This window comes from Lynx canadensis, chromosome B4 (assembly GCF_007474595.2).
Source record: "Lynx canadensis isolate LIC74 chromosome B4, mLynCan4.pri.v2, whole genome shotgun sequence".
In the NCBI taxonomy this organism is placed as follows: Eukaryota; Metazoa; Chordata; class Mammalia; order Carnivora; family Felidae; genus Lynx; species Lynx canadensis.
The window spans coordinates 149571-170622 of record NC_044309.1 but is presented as its reverse complement, the minus strand read 5'-3'; the positions used below and the strand labels follow the sequence as shown (position 1 = coordinate 170622).

Sequence of the window (21052 nt, the reverse complement as noted above, 5' to 3'; positions counted from 1 at the left end):
TAAGACTCTGGGGCCACCACACCGGCTCAAATCCTGGCTCCAGCATTCACGGGCTGTATGATCTGGAGCAGAATACCTAGCTTCTCTTTGCATCATTTTCTACCTGGGAATGAACAAAGTAATACTGCCTAGTTTATGGGGTTTTTATAAGGATTGAATGAGTTACTATGCTCAGTGGGTGCCCGCTGCTGATGAAGACAATCTGTTTACTACAGTGCACAAACAGGACTTGAGGACAAGTCACAAAATGGTGTGACGTTTGTAGTAATACGTGTGCGAGTTTCCTCCAGGACTTCAAGTTCCTTGTGACAGCTGACATGTTTCTGTAAGCTAGATGGAGCCAGAAATAGTGCCAACTTGACTTAGAGACAACACAGCAACAAGAGGGCTCAGTGGGAGAGCTGTGTCTATCACTAGGGCTCCCACACTGTAATCCACCCTTCACCACACTCAAGAGAGACTCCAACTTTTAAAGTAATTCCCTCTTTATACATAATGAACAGATAAACCTTACTTTATCATCAAATATGTGTCTGTGGTATCCTAACATAGAGAGAATACAAAAGTAAATCTCCACAACTGTAGCCTTAATTCTGTTAATAAACAAATTCTGTTATTAAATTGTTAATAAATATCATTGAGAGCTAAGAATTTGGTGATTAAATATTTCCAGTATTTTAAATATTTTTCAAAAGTAAAACTATTACAACAGTGTACATTGCTTAGTGAAATAGAATTTAGGAGGGGAAAAAAGGAATCACACACACACAAAACCAATCAGTCAATCAAAGCTTTAAAGAATATAGGAGAGCATGACCCAAAATATTCCACTGAATATGGAAATTCTTTACCAATTCAAGACTTTTGTCAAAGTATGTTACACTTTGAATACACATAGAACCACATTATAATTGGTTTCTAGTTGATTAATAATCACAGATATTTAATACTTAGTAAATAAGTGACTATGTATATATTTATTTTTTTAATTTTTTTGTTTAATTTGAGAGAGAGAGAGAATGTGTGCAAGCAGGAAAGTGGGGCAGAGAGATGGAGAGAGGGAGAATCTTAAGCAGGCCCCATGCTCACCATGGAGCCCAATGCAGGCCTCAGTCCCAAGACCCTGGGATCATGACCAGAGCCAAAATCAAGATGCAGATGCTCAACTGACCGAGCCACCCAGGTGCCCCAGTGACTATGTATATTTCTGTATCTGAGACAGGTAATGGACCTTTGGAAGAAAGAAACTGTAGTTCTGCACACAGCATAAATATAATAAAATGTATTTCACTTAAAAAAATCAACAGTATCCAAGGGGCATGAAATTTTGCATTTAGGGAACTTAAAACATAGGATTGATTAATTACGACAACTATAACAACAAAAATGCAAAGATCTAGTCTTTAAAAAAATTCTTACTTCAATACTTGTATTTATGAAATGGGCTGGGACAGTCAAGCTGTTGAATTCAGCAGGCCTCCCTTAATATTTTTTCAAGAACAAAGCAAGAGAACCCTTTGTTGCCATGGCTGTATAATGGCGTGATTTCTGAAGGAGAAGACATAAACGCAGATGCATAACTCCTGTGTCTTACCTAAAAGATGTGACTTTAGCCATGTTTTGAGAAGTACACAAACCACATCTGCTTTTAGACTAGCCACTTTGAATCTGGAGAAGCAAAAGATTATGGGAAAAATGTGTCTATGTTGCCCCTCTATAAATTAACACTAAATCCATGCATCCCCAAGATAACTTGTGATCTCTTCAAGAAACCACAAAATGTATATTTCCATTAATTATGCTTCTTTTCCCAAAAGTTTGTTTATTTATTTTGAGGAGTGGGGAGAGGCAGAGAGCGAGAGCGAGAGTGAGAGGAAGAGAGGAAGACAGAATCCCAAGCTCCCAGACTCCACACTATAAGCACGGAGCCCAATGTGGGGGTCAATCCCACAAACCATGGGATCATGACCTGAGCCAAAATCAAGAATTGGACGTTTAACCGACTGAGCCACCCAGGCGCCCCTAATTATGCTCCTTTGAAAGTGTTAAAACATTAAATACATGAGAAAAAGCAAAAACTAAAGAATTCTATCTTTTCACCTAAGCCTACTTTAAAAAGCAGCACGAGGTCCTGCTTTTCAGCAGGAGCAGCTGGACTCTCTGAGAAGGAAGCACTCAGACTGAAGCAGCCAAGACCTGAGCTCCTGCCTACAGGTGCATCTGAACGGCAGAAGGGTTCCAAGTGACAGTGTCCTACAAGCACATGGATTTTCAAATGGCAGTAATCAAGAAGAGATGAGACCCTAGTCCAGATCTGAGAGGTGAATAAAGAGTACTTTCATACAGAATGTCATTGCTAGGCACTTTTAAGTCAGCTTCTACACTTGTAACCAAGTTATTTAGTGTCAGATCAAACATACCTGTCAAGTAATAGGGCAGAGTCATGGCTTTGTGCCAGGAGCCGTGAAGAAAGCAGGAAGCATGAAATAAACAGTATTAACTGCCACAATATCAAAACATGTATTTGATACATTTATCTGCAAATGATCCATAACTCAGGGATACCTGCCCTATTGTACTACATTCAATACTTTCATAAGACCTTTCTATCTTTACTGAGCACCTTATGAGTTAAAAGTTTAACTCATAAGAAATTAAGTTGTCTTTATTACAAAGGGAGCTACCAAATACCAAACTTAGCCGAACAAATGGTGAAATTCTGTTCAAGAAATACAGTTCTCACGATGTGAGACTAAAGGAAATAACCATTATGATCAAGTATGAATGGAATGTAACCATTCGTGTATACTTCTCTAGAGCAAGCAGATGATGAAGCAGTCTATGAGAACATGCAGTATTTCTTTAAAAACTCAAAAAGCCTTGATACAACAAAATGCTGAATGGTCAGATATCACAACGTTTCACTCTATGCCGTGGGTCTACTGGCCTTTATTAATATAATTTGGAAAGCTCTGAAAAACATTTCTAAATGACTTCCTTGGATCCCATGAGTATTAATGACATACAAATCTGGAAGTATAAGAGGACCGTAGAAAATTTACAAGAGTGTCTCCCGGTTTCGCGGGATTGTCATTTTAAAACTGATTGGTACAGATACTTTTGCTAGTTTGTTGACTAATATTTAAGCAAACCATTTAAAATGAAGAATGGCCTCATTTTTAACAATTGGGTTTTTTATTCTGCTTTCTCAAATGGTCATACTTAAATATCACCATTAGGATGCTTATCTCTACCCAATTTTATCACTTTCTCCAAATGAGTCACCACTTCAACAGGGCTATCGTGCTGGTTTGGATCAGAAATCACTCCAGTCTAGCAGAAGGCACCTCAGTACAATGGAGGCCACTGTCCTGACTTATACAGGCTTCCTTTTAAACAGATTATATATAATTATATCCTGACATACTATTAGCATTAGACATTTATTACGTGATTGCTGGAATTAATAAAAATAATGTGTATGATATCCATATCTTTCAATTATATCAGTTTGTAAAAATAACTAGCAAGAGAAAAGGTAGCCGAGGTGGAATAAAAACATGACACCAACAAGCCCTCTGCTCAAACACGGAGGAGCAGATCAGGAGAACTACCTGGTCTTTGCTACCATAAAGGACTGAAGACAAGACCATCCAAGCTCCGTGCTAACCAGGAATATACCTTGGGGACTTACTAAGGAAAATCTGCCTTTTCCCCACCTCTGAGGTACAGCTAACACTTTTAGAGGTTATAGAAGGAAAAGAAGAGCTTTACTACCCATTTTCAAATGACAGAACTTCCTGAGTAAAGAGTATTTTAACCTCCAATTAAAGGTTTAAGACAAATAACAAAAAAATCTTAATGCATTTCCTTCCCAAGGCCATATAGATCTAATTGACTTTTTCTTCTCTTGGTAGGGAGTCGGAAAGTCAACAGGATTAATAATAACCTACATCTTTCCATTTAAGAACTCAAGTGTTCAGAGGATTCCACCATGTACAAGGTGGAGGAGGTATGAAGGAGGCCCCAGACCCAATGCCTGGACTAGCGGGGTGGCCACAAGCCCACAGAGCGCTTCTGTGCAAGTCAGAACAGGCGACCCTTCCCCAAGACTGGCTTCATTAGGGGAGAGACGTGCCGTATGGGAGGGCACTGCTGGTAGTGCAGACTGGGTGCACTTCCCAAGCTCTGTGGTTCAGAATGGGCCCAGACACAGCGGCCCACATGCACGGGCCACGCAGTTCGAGATGTTTGCGTGACACACGTCAGCTCCATGTCCTTCTAGGGTATCCCTAGTGTTATGAAAATGGGAGCATGACCTCCCTTAGGGAACAGGTGCTAACCCAGGCATGGGTCTAAGATACACAATCTCATCACTCTGTGGTTCCACCTCAAACAAATCCAGGGTCTTGGGGAAAGTTCTATACAAAGCTCCTTGTGTTTAAAGATACAGGTTAGAAAGTAAAAAGACCCTGATGAGAATTTTTGCTTGTATGGTTAGGAGGAAATGTATGTGCTTTTGCTAAACTGTATGTAGGCATTTCTTAAGCATATTTGTTCACTGGCCAAAATTTGCTTTGAGTACACAGCTATATGCTTTATACAGATAATTTCACTGAATCCTTTCACAATCAAGTGAAATAGATATTAATATGCCCGTATTATAGGTGAGGAATGAGGATCAGAGGTTAAGAAATTTCCTCAAGGTCACACAACAAAATAAATGTTTGAGATGGGGTGGAAACGCCATCTATTAACAATGTAAGACCTGACCCTCTTTCTGCTGCAATACGCTGTCTCCGAATTTTTATTTTATTTGCTTATTCTATAAACTAGGCACAATTTTATACACCTCGTTGTACTTGTGTACATGCATACATATAACATGCATACTTAGTACATAAAATGTTTGTAAGAACCTACCAGAATTAATAAAACCTGTACACTGGTTGTTTCATTTACATACAAAATTTCATCTTGAAAAATGAAAAAAGAAAAAGAAAAGGATGATGCTATAAATATGTAGACTAAGGACATGTAAAAATAAAAAGAACACAGAATCCAATGCAGTGGTGAACGTATAATAGCTCATTAACTGCTTGTTGAAGTAAACTGAACAGAGAACCTCCAACTTGGAGGGGAAGAAAGCTTACGGGAAGTAAGGAGAAGTAAAATCATTTGCATGAAAAATGTACACATGGTCCACAAACCAAAATCCTATGGACTAGATTAAGTTGCACTTACTATCGGTTAATTATATATAAGTATCAAAAATTACCAGTATCGCCATCTATACTAAGTCTGTAAACTTCCCAGTGTGTTGGGATTAGACATTTTCTATCACCTGGATTATATTCAATGTATAAAAAGGTATCAATTATCAATGTCTGATGGAGATTTAGATCACCTCATGCTATAATTATTACGACTTGGCCCCCACAGTTTCTTCATTGGCAACAAAGCTCTACTTTTCTGAAAGGAAGTGAACAGAGAAATCACCATGATGGAAACATTCTGACTTAAGGTTTCAAGAGCACTTCTAGTGCTCACATCAGATGATATTACATCAGATGATACCAGTGACATTAAACATTTTTTCTTCCACATTTTGTGTTTATGGAAAATGTGAATTTTCTTTCCTAAAACTTCGAAGGCACAGATTCAACTGACAAACACAGCACTGAAACTGAACAACTTCCCTAATGTTTAAACTTACTACCGCTGCCCCCATGGACCAGCTGCCCCCAGAAAGCATGCCCCTCGGGCCTGACGGCGGGCGTGTGCGCCCATACATCCACCCGGGAGCCAGAAAAGGAAACACGATTCACAATTCTTGGGAAATGTTTCCACAGAGAACAAATTTTAAGGTTTTGTGTCATTTTTATGAGAGAATTCATGATAAACACTCTCAAAGCACCTACTTACTAAATCGACTCCTTTCAGAAACTAAAAAAATTAGTATCTATTATATTTGAAGGCTACCATCTTTAAATGATGTTCCTCAGCAAAACTTAAGACTTTTCTAATCAAGAAGTATCAAAGGCATATAAAGGTAGGAAGATAAAAATATTACACAGGAAGCCAATTTTTACGCAAGAAAAAAAATGCACTTCTCCACGGGCCCCTGAGTATCCAAGTGTAACGTAAAAGGAAAGAGAAGACTAAAATGTCCTCACTTCAAAGAGGAGTCAAAGTAAGAACCAGGCAAAACTATAAAGAAAATTTAACTCTGTCTTTCCTGATTTGTATTAGAGTGCCACCAACCAGCTTATGGTCATGGTCAGTGAGGACACAGGCCAGGGGACCCTAACGTGGCCACCGTTGTTCCTGCAGAAACCCTATGGACAGGTGGCTCTCGGCGTGGACATCATCCAGCCTGAAGTGAGCAGTCTCCCAGGGAAGCCCATCCTCCTTTTCACTCTGTCTAGGTGGCATCGACATTCCCCTGCATTGAAACGTTCTTTACTAGCATCTACTGAAGAAAACAGGAATACCACTAATTACATGTACATTAAAAGGGACTTCATTTTACAGATTCAAGGTAACCTAGACAGGGAAAGCAGGCTCTCTGTAGAACTGAGTTTTCTCCTAAAGAAGAACGAAATTATCCACCCAGCACAAGTATGCCCTTAAGCTTAATAAAGAATACTGAAGCGAAATATCACTAAACTTCTAAAAATCAATTTCTACGGGTTGTATTTAAATGATATTCAAAAGCTTAAAATCAGCACCTCCACATTTATCAAACAAAATATACTTACAATCTCATCTCCTGGCAACCAGTATCCTTCCTGCTCAATACCAGCCTTTGAGCCTTTGCAGCCCACTGTTAGGGTTTCCACAATGAGACCATCTTTCACAGCCAGGCTCAGCTGACGGGTGGTCTCTTTTGGATGCATACCGTGGACTCGAGACATATACCTGAGCACAGAGGGAAAGCAAATTTAAAAGCCCCTTAGTACTAAAAAAAATAACAAGAAAAATAAGAAAAAGAGGTGATTTCTCTTTTGTTACAACTCGTACTTACAAGGGCCCTACTGAAGAAAGAAAGACAAGTCCTGAATGTTTCAGTCTTTTAATTACCATGGTATTTTAAACCTTAATTCTATTTGTATATTTAGAGGAATATTTGTTCAAAAATAGTCTCTAACCAACAATATAAATCCCTTAACAGATTTTAGTCAAACATCTCATGTAGTTCTGGCTTCTAGAGTAATTACCACTAACTCCCACTCTTCAAATTCTAAATTTAGAATTTTATCATCTCTAGTCACAGGACTTCTTAATGTAAAAGAATACTTGGACTCGAAACTTAGGAAATGACACTAAGGAACATATAACAATTACACGAATGGCTGTCGACATAAAGAAACAAGAATGTATGTTGGGATCAATAAAGCAAAAATGTGATTTTCAATGAAACAGACTTTGGATTCAATCAATAAAGCCTACAGGTACTCCCTGGTTTACATTCGCATGGCATTTCATTTAATTTCTAGAAATGTAATATCTCAAATGTACTCGGGACCACAGAGAATAACACTTAGGTTCCCTTGTAATCACCAACCATAGTGAGCTCATGTTAACACTACGGAATCTTTGCTTCATCACTTGTTTTTTAAGGAAACAGAACGTTACACATATGGTTGGATTGGTGCTGTTCTCCATTTCCCTCCATTCAAACCCCAAAAGCCTCCTCCAGTAAGCTACTGGACAAAGAGCTTCCTCTGGACATCCAGACACAAAAACATACTATGTGGCAAGTCAGGCCATCTGTGGATGCTCCAGAGAACCTGGCACGGAGAAGACGTGGGGCCGCGCCCACAGTCCTTAAGGAAATTTACTAGCACACAAGAATTTTATACCAAATTAATCTGTCATTTAAGTATCAAAGCATTCACAACAAATCATTCTGAAAATGCAAGAATGTATCATAGAAGAACCTTCTAAATTCAAAGGATAAATTTCAAGAAAGCAAAGCAGTGAACCCCGCAGAAGGACTGATGTGCATGCAGTCTGTAGAAGATCACGGCTTTCTGTTTACGAGACCACCAACTCTCACAAGGTGCTGCTCCATCTATCAGTGCAGTTAGCTGCAAGGATAGGAAAGAGGAGGGTGGGGATGGTGGTGAACGCACGCTGGCCTCAACAGAGCGATACCCCAGCACATCCAACCCGGCAGGAGAGGCCCAGGAGCCCCACAGTGTCGCCTGTGTTGCCAGAGGCGCAGCCCTATTTCCATGTGCAGAGTCAGTGCAGAAATTGTCAAGTCCAGGTGCGATGGGGGAAGGGACGTGAACCCAGGTGACTGTGTCTTAATTTCCTCATCGTTCACAGGAAGAAGCCAACAGAAATGAGCTCAAGTACACCATCTCAATTCATAAAGGTAACCCTCAGAACAAAAATACAAACCTTCTAAATGATCTGAAGAAACTCCTAAAAAACATATTATGTGATGAAGCACAAAAACACCGAAAGGAAACAGGAAGCATATGTTACACATGACGACAGGACCAAAACCAAGTTTGTCTGTTTAATAAATACAGTTTGGCTAATCTCCACAGTACGAAAAAGACAGACTGAATCACAACACTAAAAATACACAGTCTACAGGACACACTTTTAAAGTGACTCAGACAACTGGACAAGAACGGGCACAGGCACATCATAAAAATGCAACCCAAATGAAACAGGATCGACACTGTAATGGACAGGATTTGGAATCCAAGGCAAAAATCAGGTTTAAAAAAAAGACAAACAGGGCATAGGTTGTTATAAAGCAAAGACTGTAAGAAATAAAGGAAATATTGACAGGAATACAGAATTATGCGACTCCTTTCCATCCACAAAACATCTAGTGGACAAACCTAAGTATTCATACAGAAGACCTAATTAACAAGGCGGAAGGCAGATCTAGTTAAATTTATTCTGAAACCCAAACATAGCTTCAACAGGTCCAAGGAAAATTCTTTACAGTTGAGCATAAAATTGGACACAAAAACAGCCTTATTTCAGATTCCATAACTGATGGCAGACACTTGCTAGTTTCAGTGAAAGTAAACAAGGTATTAATAATAATGGAACTGGAAAACGCTCATGAACAAGTCAATCAAAAAGGTTATCTAAAAATTGCAAAAAAAAAATCTAAGCACATAACTAAAAAGCTAAAGCAGTGTCTAAAAGATAAAAAGTGAAAACTAAGAGTCCAGGAGCCCTTCCTTAAGAGAAAAATAGAGATATCATTAGTTGACCTAATCAACAATGAAGACACAAATCAGAAAAACATACATACTAAGACATGTCTACGGAGCCATAACCATAAGTAACAAAGAAATTAAAACAATTCTAAACAACTACTTTGTTTATTTCTGTGCCAAAATAGAAGATAAACACTATAATTTTCTAGGAAAATATTAATGACCAAAACTTGACCACAGAAAAAAATAGAATACTTGAAATGGGCAATTTCAAAAGAAATTAATGGAGGAAGTTGGCAAAGAGCTTTCTCAGAAAAACACCAGGTAGGGACATTTTCACAAGGCACTTCTATCAATCTTTTAATGGTCAGATAACTCCAATATGATATAAACTTTTCCAGTACTTAATAAAGAGGGAATGCAAGAAATCTAGCAAACTAATAGTAACAAACCCCTACAAAAATAGCGAAGAAAAAGAAAACCAGTGTCCCATAGGAACAGATAAAAATCCTAAATTAAGTATGTGAATATAGTCTAATATTATTAATATAAAATAAATGTTAACATATTAACACATTCAAATATCAAAAGAATATACTATAACAAGGGTTTAATTCTAGGATTTCTCCAAAGATTTCTTATTACAAAGAAATCTAGAAGTATGATTCATCCTATTAATAGATCAAAAGTGAGAAATATATGTGTTAAAAGCGCATTTAGTAAAATTCACCATCCAGCCCCGAACAAAAGGGAATGAGTAAACACTTCCTTAACCTGATCAGGAATATTCAAAGATGCCTTTAACCCTATGCCAAAGGTAATAACCAACATACCTAAAAAAAGGAAATAAAGTGTAAAAGTTGGTAAAGGTTTAAAATAATCATTATTTGCAGATTATATATCTAGAAAACCTAAGGAAATCAGCTGACACACTATTTTAAATAACCAAATAATGTAATCAATTATTCATTTGAGTACAAACTAATATACTAAAATTAACAGCAGCATTCATATAAACCAAAAAAAAAAAAGTTAAGAAATTTAAAATAAGACCACAATTGTTTACAACAGCAATAAGAAAGATAATACAGAGTGATAAACAGAAGAAAAGACAAGATCTGTATGAAGAAAATGCTGAAATGCAACGGACACGAGAGGATGAACACATGCGTGATATCTGAATGGAAGACAACAAAATCCAAATTGCCTCCAAGATCATTTAATAAAATGCTACCGCAAAGTAGGCAAGTCAATTCTAAAGTTCTGTAGAGAATTAAAAAATAACTTCCCAGGAAAATTCTTACAGGGAAATATAAGGTATTAAAACACTGTTGAGCCAAAGTAATTAAACTTTTGTGTGAACAGTAGGCCAATGGAACAAACATAAAAGTCCAGAAAGAGACCCAAATACACATTTTGATTATAAGAAAAGTGCCATTTCAAATTAGTGTGGGAAAGATTAATCAACGAACACAGGACACTGGGACAAGGGGCTTTGCTACCTTGAAAAAGAATAAAGATGGGGCCGTGCCTTAGTCTGTGCCCATAAGTAAATTCTGAATAGGTCAGATTTAGGTACTGAAAACAAAACCACAAAATTATGACAAGGAAAACACGGGAGAGCAATCATGGTGCGAATAAAACCTGCCTAATCTGAAACAAAAACCAGAGTGATTTAAAGAAAAGATTGAAAAATTTACATAAAATCAGCAATTTCTACATAGGGAAAAAAACATGATAACCAAAGTTAAAATCACAAATGCTAACCTGGGAAATATATTTGGAACACACAGACTGAAAGACCGAACTTAAATTCTACATATTCTTAATATATTTAAAAAAATCCTAATTAATAAGGAAGACCACAAAACAGCATTCTGTGACTGTCATAGGTCTGGCACACTGTGCAGACAGACAGGACCTGATGGGAAGTATAGCACAGGTGCCATGTAAAAGAGCGCTACACCGTGGGGCAAATGTCTACCAAGTATAGAAACGTATACACCTTCAGAGCCAACAGTTTCACTTCTGGAAATTCATCCTATAGATACACTCAGACATGTGTGAAATAATATATATACAAGACAGGAAATTCATTTTAGCATTGTTGGCAACAAGATTAGAAAGAATCTAAAAGTAAATCTTAGGCGGCTGGATAAATTGTAATACTACAGCTATACCAAAAATTATTATACGATTGTTAAAAAAGTGAAGCAGTGTTGTCGATGTTATTAGGACAATGTAAGTTCTAAGATATATTATGTTTAAAAAATCTGGGCATGAGGTTATATCCAACATCTAAAAAGAACATAATACAACTCAAGAGCAAAGTAACAATCCAATTAAAAAATGACAAAATATCTGAATAGACACTTTTCCAAAGAAGAAATAAAGACGGCCAACAGGTACACAAAAGATGCTGAACACCACTAATTATCAAGGAAATGCAAATCCAAACCACACACACACACACACACACACACACACACACTCCCCAAGCTGACAGATACGAAGAACAGATTGGTGGTTGCCAGTGGTGGGGTATAGGGATGGAGGTGAAATGGGTCAAAAGGTCACAAACTCTCAGTCACAAAATAAATGTCATGGCGGAGAACACACACAGCATGGCGACTGCAGTTAACAACACTGTACTCCATATTCGGATGTTGCTAAGAGAGTAGATCTTGAAAGTCCTCATCACAAGAAAAACATTTTTTTCTAACTATGCAAGGTGATAAATGTTAACTAGACCTACTGTGGTGATTATTTCACAGTACATATGACCCTAAACAACACCAAGGTTAAGGGCGTCGACCCCCTGCACAGTTGAAAATCCACACAGAACTTTTGACTCCCCCAAATTTAACTACTAACAGCACACTGCTGACCAGAAACCTAATAATATAAACAGTCAATTAACACACATTCTACATGTTATATGGACTACATATTACATTCTTATAATCAAATAAGCTAGAAAAAGGAAAATGTCTCTAAGAAAATCAGAAGAAAAAGAAAATACATTTACAATACTATATATACCATCTGAAAAAAAAAAAAACTTGTGTAGAAGTGGACCCTTAAGGGGTCAACTATTTATACAGATACTGAATCAATTATACAGATACTGAATATACAGGTACTCAATCATTATGGTGAGTACCTGAAACTAACGTTATTTGTGAATTATACCTCAATTTAAAAAAGAAAAAAGAAAAAGGAAACCAGCAAATAAAATCATGGTATGAAACTGTCCACTTTCTCAAAAACATTATATAATCATCTCTGTACGTGCATAAGAGCTCCAGAGGTAGATCCAGGAACCGTGGAGAAAGTTCAGGTAGAACTAAGTGGCTCAGAAGCAGGGGTCGGATGAAGACATTTTCCCATGGTCCCCTCTTCAGAACTTGACTGTCCATCTATTAGATGTCCATCAGTCCATCTGAAGACTGTTGTTACTTTTAAAAGCCAGCTACCATTTACCACCTCTCCAGCAATGCGTGGAAGTTCCCTCCTCCGACACAAGCTTGCCCATCTTGGGCAGCCCCCTCCTTTCTTTTCAAACTCATCTTGGCTCTTCTTGGACATTTATTTATCCATAATGATTTTAAAATCAATTTGCCAAGATCCATGAAAAATATTGAAATTTTCATTAATTTGAGAATAAATATCATTACAATACTGACAGATTTGGTACATCTGTTCATTTATATCTTCTGTGTCTTTAACAAAGTTTTATAATTTTTCTCCCTAAAATTCTTGCATATTTTTTGTGATTTTTCCTAGGTATTGCCTATTTTTTGTTTCTTTTGAAAAAGGGAGTTTATTTTATATACTATTTTCTGGCTGATGGCTGCTAGTATATACTGAGAAACATTGCTAAACTCTCATTAAAGTATTTCTGTTTAAGTCTACTGAGCTGTTTAAGTAAGTCTATTAAACTTGCCTTTTTTTTTTTTTTTTTTTTTTTTTTTTTTTTACCGTGCTGACCAGGACTTCTAGCACAACACCACTGGGCTGTGATGGCGGGTATCCCGCTCTTAGATTTTGCAAAGATTATAATAGTTCACCATTAAACATGACACTTGCTGAAGGTTATTGATAGATGTATTTTATCAAATATAAATAAATACAATTACAAATACGATTGCGTGCTAAGGATACATACAGGTAGCTATGTCTTATTAAGAAAATTCTTTTCCAGTCTCAGTTTGCTGTTTTAACAAGAATGGCATCACATCATTCCTTGAAGTTTTTTAATCCACTGAGTGTAACCACACACTAGCATGCACACAGCTACAAAACGTGCAGTAAGACACAGTAAGAATTTTCTTCTCTTTAGTGACAACAGTGTGTTGGGCTAAAAGAAAGCTGTTCCAGTCCAGGGGGGAATGAGGGGTACACACAGGGCACATGAGGAAGGACATGGGGTAGACTCAGGAAGCCCCTTCCACAGGGACAAGACGACCAGGAGAAGGCAGGGGTGAAGCACTTGAACATGAGAATCGCATCCAGGCAGAACAGTGCTACCTCCCAGGACCGGCACATCCTGGGAATAGCACAGCTCTGAGGGAAGGGCTTTTGTTTTCTCAATGGGAGGTCTGGGTTTAGGTTATTTAGAATAAAGAATAAGTGATGGGGCGCCTGGGTGGCGCAGTCGGTTAGGCGTCCGACTTCAGCCAGGTCACGATCTCGCAGTCCATGAGTTCGAGCCCCGCGTCAGGCTCTGGGCTGATGGCTCAGAGCCTGGAGCCTGTTTCCGATTCTGTGTCTCCCTCTCTCTCTGCCCCTCCCCCGTTCATGCTCTGTCTCTCTCTGTCCCAAAAATAAATAAACGTTGAAAAAAAAATTAAAAAAAAAAAAAAAAGAGTAAGTGATGAGTACACATCTAAAAGTGCCATCTAAAGGCTAGGAACATGTAAGACTGTTACATTAGCCTTGGGATCTTCTCAGATGGGTACTATTTACTTCCCGTGAAGGCCTTAGGACCTATTTGCTGAACTATCTGTAGATGCAGCCAGAAAATTAGGAGATGAAAAATTATTTCAGATACTGCTTTGCATAAAATTGGCACTCAATAAATGCTTCTCGGATATATAAATGAGTAACAGAATTTCAATGTCACCTTTTAAATCTTTTATTTTAGACTTGCAGAAGAGTTGCAAAAATAGTAGACTCCCCACATGCCCTTCACCCAACTGTACCTAATGTTAACATCTTAAGTAAAAAAGTACAATTATCAAAAGTTGTTAATTTTTCCTTTAAAAACTTATTTTTTAAATTGAAATATAATTCACATATAACATAGTTTCAGGTACACAAAATAAGGATGCAATATTTATATAGATTGCAAAACGGTTCCCACAGTAGGTGCAGTTGACAGGTACACATTTCTTTTTCTTTCCTTTTTTTTTAAGCTTATTTATTTTGAGAGAGAGTGAGAGAATCCTAAGCAGGCCCCACACTGTCACCACAGAGCCTAATGCGGGGCTCGAATTCGTGAACCACAAGATCGTGACCTGAGCCTTAATCAAAGAGTTGAACGCTTAACCAACTGAGCCCTCCAGGCGCCCCGACAGGTAATCGTTTCTTAATGTCATAATTAACACTGTAGAATGTAGCACACTGGCACTTGAAACTCTAGACTTTATGCAGGCTTTTTTTTCTGTCTGAGGGACCAAATTCACGATGTCTCAGTATAGGACTTTATGAGCTTAAGAAGCATCCACAAATGAAAGACAGGATATCATAAAAATGTATTAAGAAGAAAAATGAGTAACGACTAACTCTGCCCCACAGAAATTATTATGAAATACTTTATTGGGAAAGTGACAATAATCAGGTTGGCATAAAATTTTATTACTGCTGACAGTACCAACCATTTAAAAACAATGCACTGGACAGAAACATTCAAACAAAAGATCAGAATACCTAGAAATAGGTCCAAGTACACAAAAATCTCATTTATGAGAGGCAAGCATTACAAAAGAAGGGAAATTTTAACAATATGTAGCAAGTGATAATAAAATAACTAAATGCAATCTGGATAAAAATAACTAGATCTGTACCATAAATTCTGAATAAATCAAATTTTAAGTGTAATGCAAAAATAAGAATGAACTGGAATAAAGTGTCTATATATTCTATTAAGGGCCAAGTAAGAACTAAAATGATAGAAGAAACAAAAGAGAGCCTTAAACACATACAAGATTGCAAAATCTAAGAGTAACAAAACTCAAAACAGGAAACAATGAATTAGCAAAACAGCATACCAGGTAGGACAAAGGTGAACTACGTACCTATCAACACTGTGCTGAAGGGCTCCTTTTGTGTGTGTGGTTTACGCAGCACATCCAAAACTTTAGCGAGTAACGCAAGATCTTTGGTTAACATTTACTGTGACAGACATCACCAGTAAGTTGGCAAGAGTCAACAAAACAGCTCATAAAATAATGCCTAAACGTGAACAACTCCTTACTCTGTTCTGTTAAAACAGCAGTGATTCTCACCTCTTCTTCTTAAAAAGGAAGAAGGAGTCGGAGAGCTGTAGACGCTGATTAAGTGACGAGCCATCACAAGGACATGGACAAGCCTAAGACTGGCCTGCATGAGTTAGTTACGAGTCTAGAACTGACTGCTGTGTGCAGGACCTTAAACACAACAAAGGGTGCCAGCTCATTATTCCTTTTCTCAGGCCTTCAGGCAAGTTTGCTCCACGTGAAAACATTTGGGTTAATAACTCAGGCTAAGGTCCTGCCAGGCCTCTCACTTTCTTACACGCTGCTGACCCATCACAAGGACTTATCTTCATCAAATAAAGACACAAAACTAGCAGACTGGGTTTGAGATGCACAGACGGTGGCCAACTAGTTTCCTATTCTAGTTTCACTTAGGATGAATCATGAAATAGTACATAAAGGTCTAACACTTCCTAAATGTTGTGTTTGATTTCTCTGGGGTTTCTCAGTAAGGTTTATCTCATCTTACCCATCCCCTCTCCTGCAGTCTGTCCCCAAAGAGTTCCCAACTGCTGCTCAGCCCTCAAGTGCATCCAAGCAACAGGCTCAAAATCCTACGGTGGGTCACCTCCCCCGAGGTAATTCTGCAAGTTCCAAGACTTGGAACTTGCAGAATTACATATATATAATATATATACATATATATGTATATGTATGTGTATATATATTATATATATATACATATTATTATATTATATATATTATTATATATATGTGTATATTATATATATGTATATATTATATATATATATACACATACACATACATATATATATATATATACACACATACACATACATATACATATATATATATTGTTAGTGGTAGACAGCCACTGCTGATTGAACATTTTTACAAACGAAATCTCACAAGTGGTAATTTTCTAAAAGTGATTATCTACCTTTAACCTTTCCAATAATGATCTGAACAACCTCAGCCACTTGTATCATGTTGTTGGAAATACCCATACTGGGAAATGACACACTGATGACACCAGTATAAATACGACCCAATCTGACACGTCTTCTGTTGATGGAAACGACATAATGAACATGTGTCCCGTCCTTCACGAACAGCCCCGCCCTATCCTGGAATCTAGAGGTCTTCATCTGGATGAAAATATAACAAACCTGTTTTGAGTGTCTTCTGGACAATCTGAATATAGTTGGCCCTGCCTCTAATTTCACTGTCTAACTGACACCTGCCACAGCTGCCCCAAGACACGTGTTCAGGGGCTGAAAAGACTCCACTAAGAACACCAGGACCGGAAAACAAAATACAACTTTACGTGAATGCTGATCTGATCTCTCGATGCTAAAGGACACTCTGAGTATAAAAGCCATGGGAACAACAGAGAAGGGCCACAACATCTGACTACATAAGAGGTGTGGAACTTCTCCAGGACACAACACAAACACCACAAAGCATCTAGAGCGATCAGCACCTCACTAGAGGAAGGTGGGTCTCCCCCAAGCCCATTCGCCTGCTTCACACGCACCTGTCGCACAGGAGCCAGCCCACGCGCAGGAGGCAGGCTTCTGTTAGCTTTGCAGGTCCACGGCCAGAATCCGGAAGGTGGTCCTTCTAGACGTCTGCCCTCCTGCTCAATACCAGACAACTGTTCACCATGGATTTCCAGGGTGACTCTGGGGAAAACCCGACAAGGAGAGCCGAAATGCGCTACGTTTTCTGCCTCCTTTCAGAATTCCTGTTTAACCATAACCCTTGAATCCTATCTCCCTCATTTCTGAACTAGTGAAAACAAATTTAGGACCACCTGGGTGGGTGGATCAGCTGGTTAAGAGTCGACTCTTGATTTTGACTCAGGTCATGATTTAGCGCTTCGTGGGTTGGAGGCTGGCGTCAGGCTCTGTGCTGACAGCTCAGAGCCCAGAGCCTGCTTTGGATTCTGTGTTTCCCTCTCTCTCTGGTCCTCCCCCACTCATGCTCTATCTCTCTAAAAATAAATAAACATTAAAAAATTTTTTTAAGTAAAATAAACAACAAAAAAATTTTTTAAAAAAGAATTGCTCTATTTTAATTACACCAAACAGCACACTGTAAATCATTACTTCATTATTTATGCCGTGACTTTAATTAAAATCAGTAAAGTAAAATCCGTAGTTACTTTACAGTTAGATGGAAACTTTAAAAATCTGAAGCAAAGTTTTCATTTGAAGGAAAAAAACACATTTTTCCTGGACACACATACTGCTTACTTTCTTGTTAACACCGGTTCCATTATATAAAAAGGGAAAGAGTTTACATTCAGAACTCTCAATTTCAGTAATGATGAATTATACATCTTACTGGGTACTTTCTTACACTATTCAATCGGCGTGTCCCCACATTCACCAACTTTTAACAACATCATTTCGCAGTGCGTGTGTCACCGTGACGCAACCGGATCCGTGTGGGGCTGCACAACTCACAACAGGCTGAGGGGCAGTGCGGGCTTCATGCCTGACATGGAAATGTGCTGCCAGCTTCAGGTCTGGTTGCCTCGCCAGCTGGAAACAGCACGAGCAGCAGCAGGCACCCTTCCGGCTCACTCGTGTATGTACCAAGGACCTTTTAATTAAAACTGCATCTGAGGCCTCAGCCTGTAACTATGCAACACGGGACGAGACTCTGCCAACCGACACGAGCTTTGCAATGGACATAAAATGGTTACTTTTATGAAAACATTAAGAATAAATCTCTTTCTGGCATTACTACTGTTAGAAATGGCTGTGTTCACCTCAGCAACTGACTCCGTTACTGACATTGTTAAAATCTGAGGCTTCCCCTGGTTTTAGCTACTAGAAAACTAAAGGCCAGGTCGGTAACACATCCTTTACAAGCTGTGGGGCTTCAGGGACAATTCACCTGCAGAATCTTTATTCCTGGCTCCACTCTGCAGCCTGACCTTCCTTTCTCCTTTCCTCCTCAATCTCCATCTACCAGCCGACCTTACTCTTTTACTGTGCTTACATCTTTTTCTAATTGTCCCCAAAATATATGTGGAACAAGTGACATTCTGATAAAATACATGGTGCATGTCTGATGTACACATACGAACACAACGTACACACACACATTAAAAAATGCCCACCCTCCACCCTCTTCTCCTGGCTCGTCTGCTTCACATGTATAGCACAACTACCATCAGTGCCCTACCCAAGTACTGATATTCCATCCCTAGGCATTTATCTGAATACACACCATCTACACCTGCACGTGAGAGCACAGTGCAGCTTTTATCATAACAGCCCCCGAATGGAAACATCCTAAATGTCCCTCAGCAGGTGAACGGACTTTAAAACTGTGGTATATCCATGTACTGGAATACTGCCCAGCAATGCAAAGCAATGAATTACCAACATACACAGCAAATGAATCTCAATACCTGCTGACCAAGAAATCAGGGCAATCATGGAAAAGAATGGATTGTGTGATTCCACTTCTATAAAACTCTAGAACAAGCAAAGCTAATCATTGCAGTGAAAAGCAGATCAGGGGCTGCTTGCAGCTGGAGACAGGGAACAACCTTCTGTATCTTCATTAAGATGGAGGTTACGTGGGGGCATCAATTTGCAGAGAAATGAAGGAAAGGGACTTCCTCGCGGAAATACTGCTAGTTCACAGGAGAGCTGATTCCGCAATCGGTGCTGGTCCACTCAAGAGTTCAAGCTTTCTGTGGACAGGACAACAGGCTGCAGGCAAAGAGCCCACGGTCACTCAACATCCAGCAACCACGTGAACGAGGCAATGCCACGTGCCACTTCTATTTTTTGGTTCTTGGCATTCACTGATCCACAAAACAGAAACAAACCCTCACCTACTACCATGCTCACTGAGTGGGCAAATGATGGCACTCTCACAAAATACAAGGCCCTAAAATACCGACAGGGGTCTCTCATTCTGAAGTTTAAATTCCAAAAGAGAAGACAGACTTAGCATAGAAGAGAAAAATAAAAACTAAAACTGGGCCCTTTCCCACCACCATCAGGGAAAGAAACAATGAATGGATTAAAGAACTCTGAAAGGTAAAACTCCAAAGTTAATGAAAGAAAATACTCCAGAATATTCTTGCGGCCATATTAAGAAGGATTCCTTAAATAAAATTTCAAAAGCACAAAACATTAGGCCAAAAGCAATGAACTTGATGACCTCAAAATAAAAATCTCTGTTCAACAAAGAACAGTATGGGGAAAATTAACAAACAGACAACAGAACAAGAAAAGACGTTTCAAAGCGTGACATGTATAAAGGAATTAATGTCTAGAAGAACAAGAGGTTCTGCAAATCAACAGAAAAAGACAAGTACCCCACTGGGAAAATAGGCAAAGGATAAGAACAGGCATCCACAGAAAGTAAAGGCCAACCTTGTAAGAACACCAAGTGCTGCCTAATTTCATGAATGAATACAGAAACGTAAATTAAAATATCTCAGCGACAGCATGTGTGCAGATGAACAATGGCAAGTTGCAGCAGACACGTGGGCATGGAACCCCATGCCCTGCGGAGTGGGGCATCCTCTCGAGACCGAGGCCAAATAGGTACATGTGCGTCTTGTAATCAAGGAGGAACTCTGCTCCTGGACAGACATACTAATTGACTCCTCATGTTTGTGCTGGTGAAGGACTGGAGCGCTGGGGGGGGGGGGGGGGGGGCCGTGTGTGGCAGAAGGAAGCTGGGGACAACCCGAGTGACCATCATGTAGAAATCATCAAAACAGGCAGAAAGACAACAATTTAAGGAGACTACTGAACACAGCGTAAACGCTGGAAACACCCGAGTCATCCGAGGACAAAACGACGGCAGCACAATACAAATGCGCAGGTGATCACACACAGTTAGCTATAGGGCTGGAATGACTGTCAGGTGCTCAGCCCAGGGCTTGGCACCGAATATGTTCTAAACCAGGGTTCCTGCACTGATTATCGTTTATCTTTCCCAGCTTACACCCCATATTTGCATTACTACATATCTAGACAACTAGAAGACTTGGACGCATAAGAATTGGACAGAGGAGGCATGGGGGGCAGGACAAGCATAGTGGGAGAAGCCAGACCTATAAAGTCACACAGACCTCGGCCCAAGCAGCTGCTCTTATGATCAACTAGCTACATGGCCTTGGGCTAGTTATTTAACTTCTCTGCATCTCAGAGTGCCTAGTGATAAAATAACATTAATAGTGTCAACCCCTGTGGTTGTCTGGAAGGCAAATACACTAACAGGATGTGAACCTTACAGTGGTTTACCTTGCGTGCCCCTCGCCCCCTCTCGGTGTGCTGCAGAAGTGTCCCCCAGCCCCTACTGGAATACCACGCACCCGCTACCATAATAATTTAT

At 39.1% G+C, this 21052-nt stretch overlaps 1 protein-coding gene across 12 annotated transcripts in view; it reads right to left on the bottom strand.

Moving 5' to 3' along the window:
• ZMYND11 (zinc finger MYND-type containing 11) overlaps positions 1-21052 on the bottom strand; it is a 134780-nt gene that overhangs the window by 42609 nt on the left and 71119 nt on the right. For 11 of the 12 annotated variants that reach the window (XM_030321088.1, XM_030321085.2, XM_030321089.2 and 8 more), the window contains exon 3: positions 6762-6921. In XM_030321088.1, coding sequence (XP_030176948.1) covers positions 6762-6921 — 160 coding nt within the window. Of the gene's footprint in view, positions 1-6761; positions 6922-21052 lie in introns of those variants that run through there. The other variant, XM_030321094.1, reaches the window with a different exon arrangement.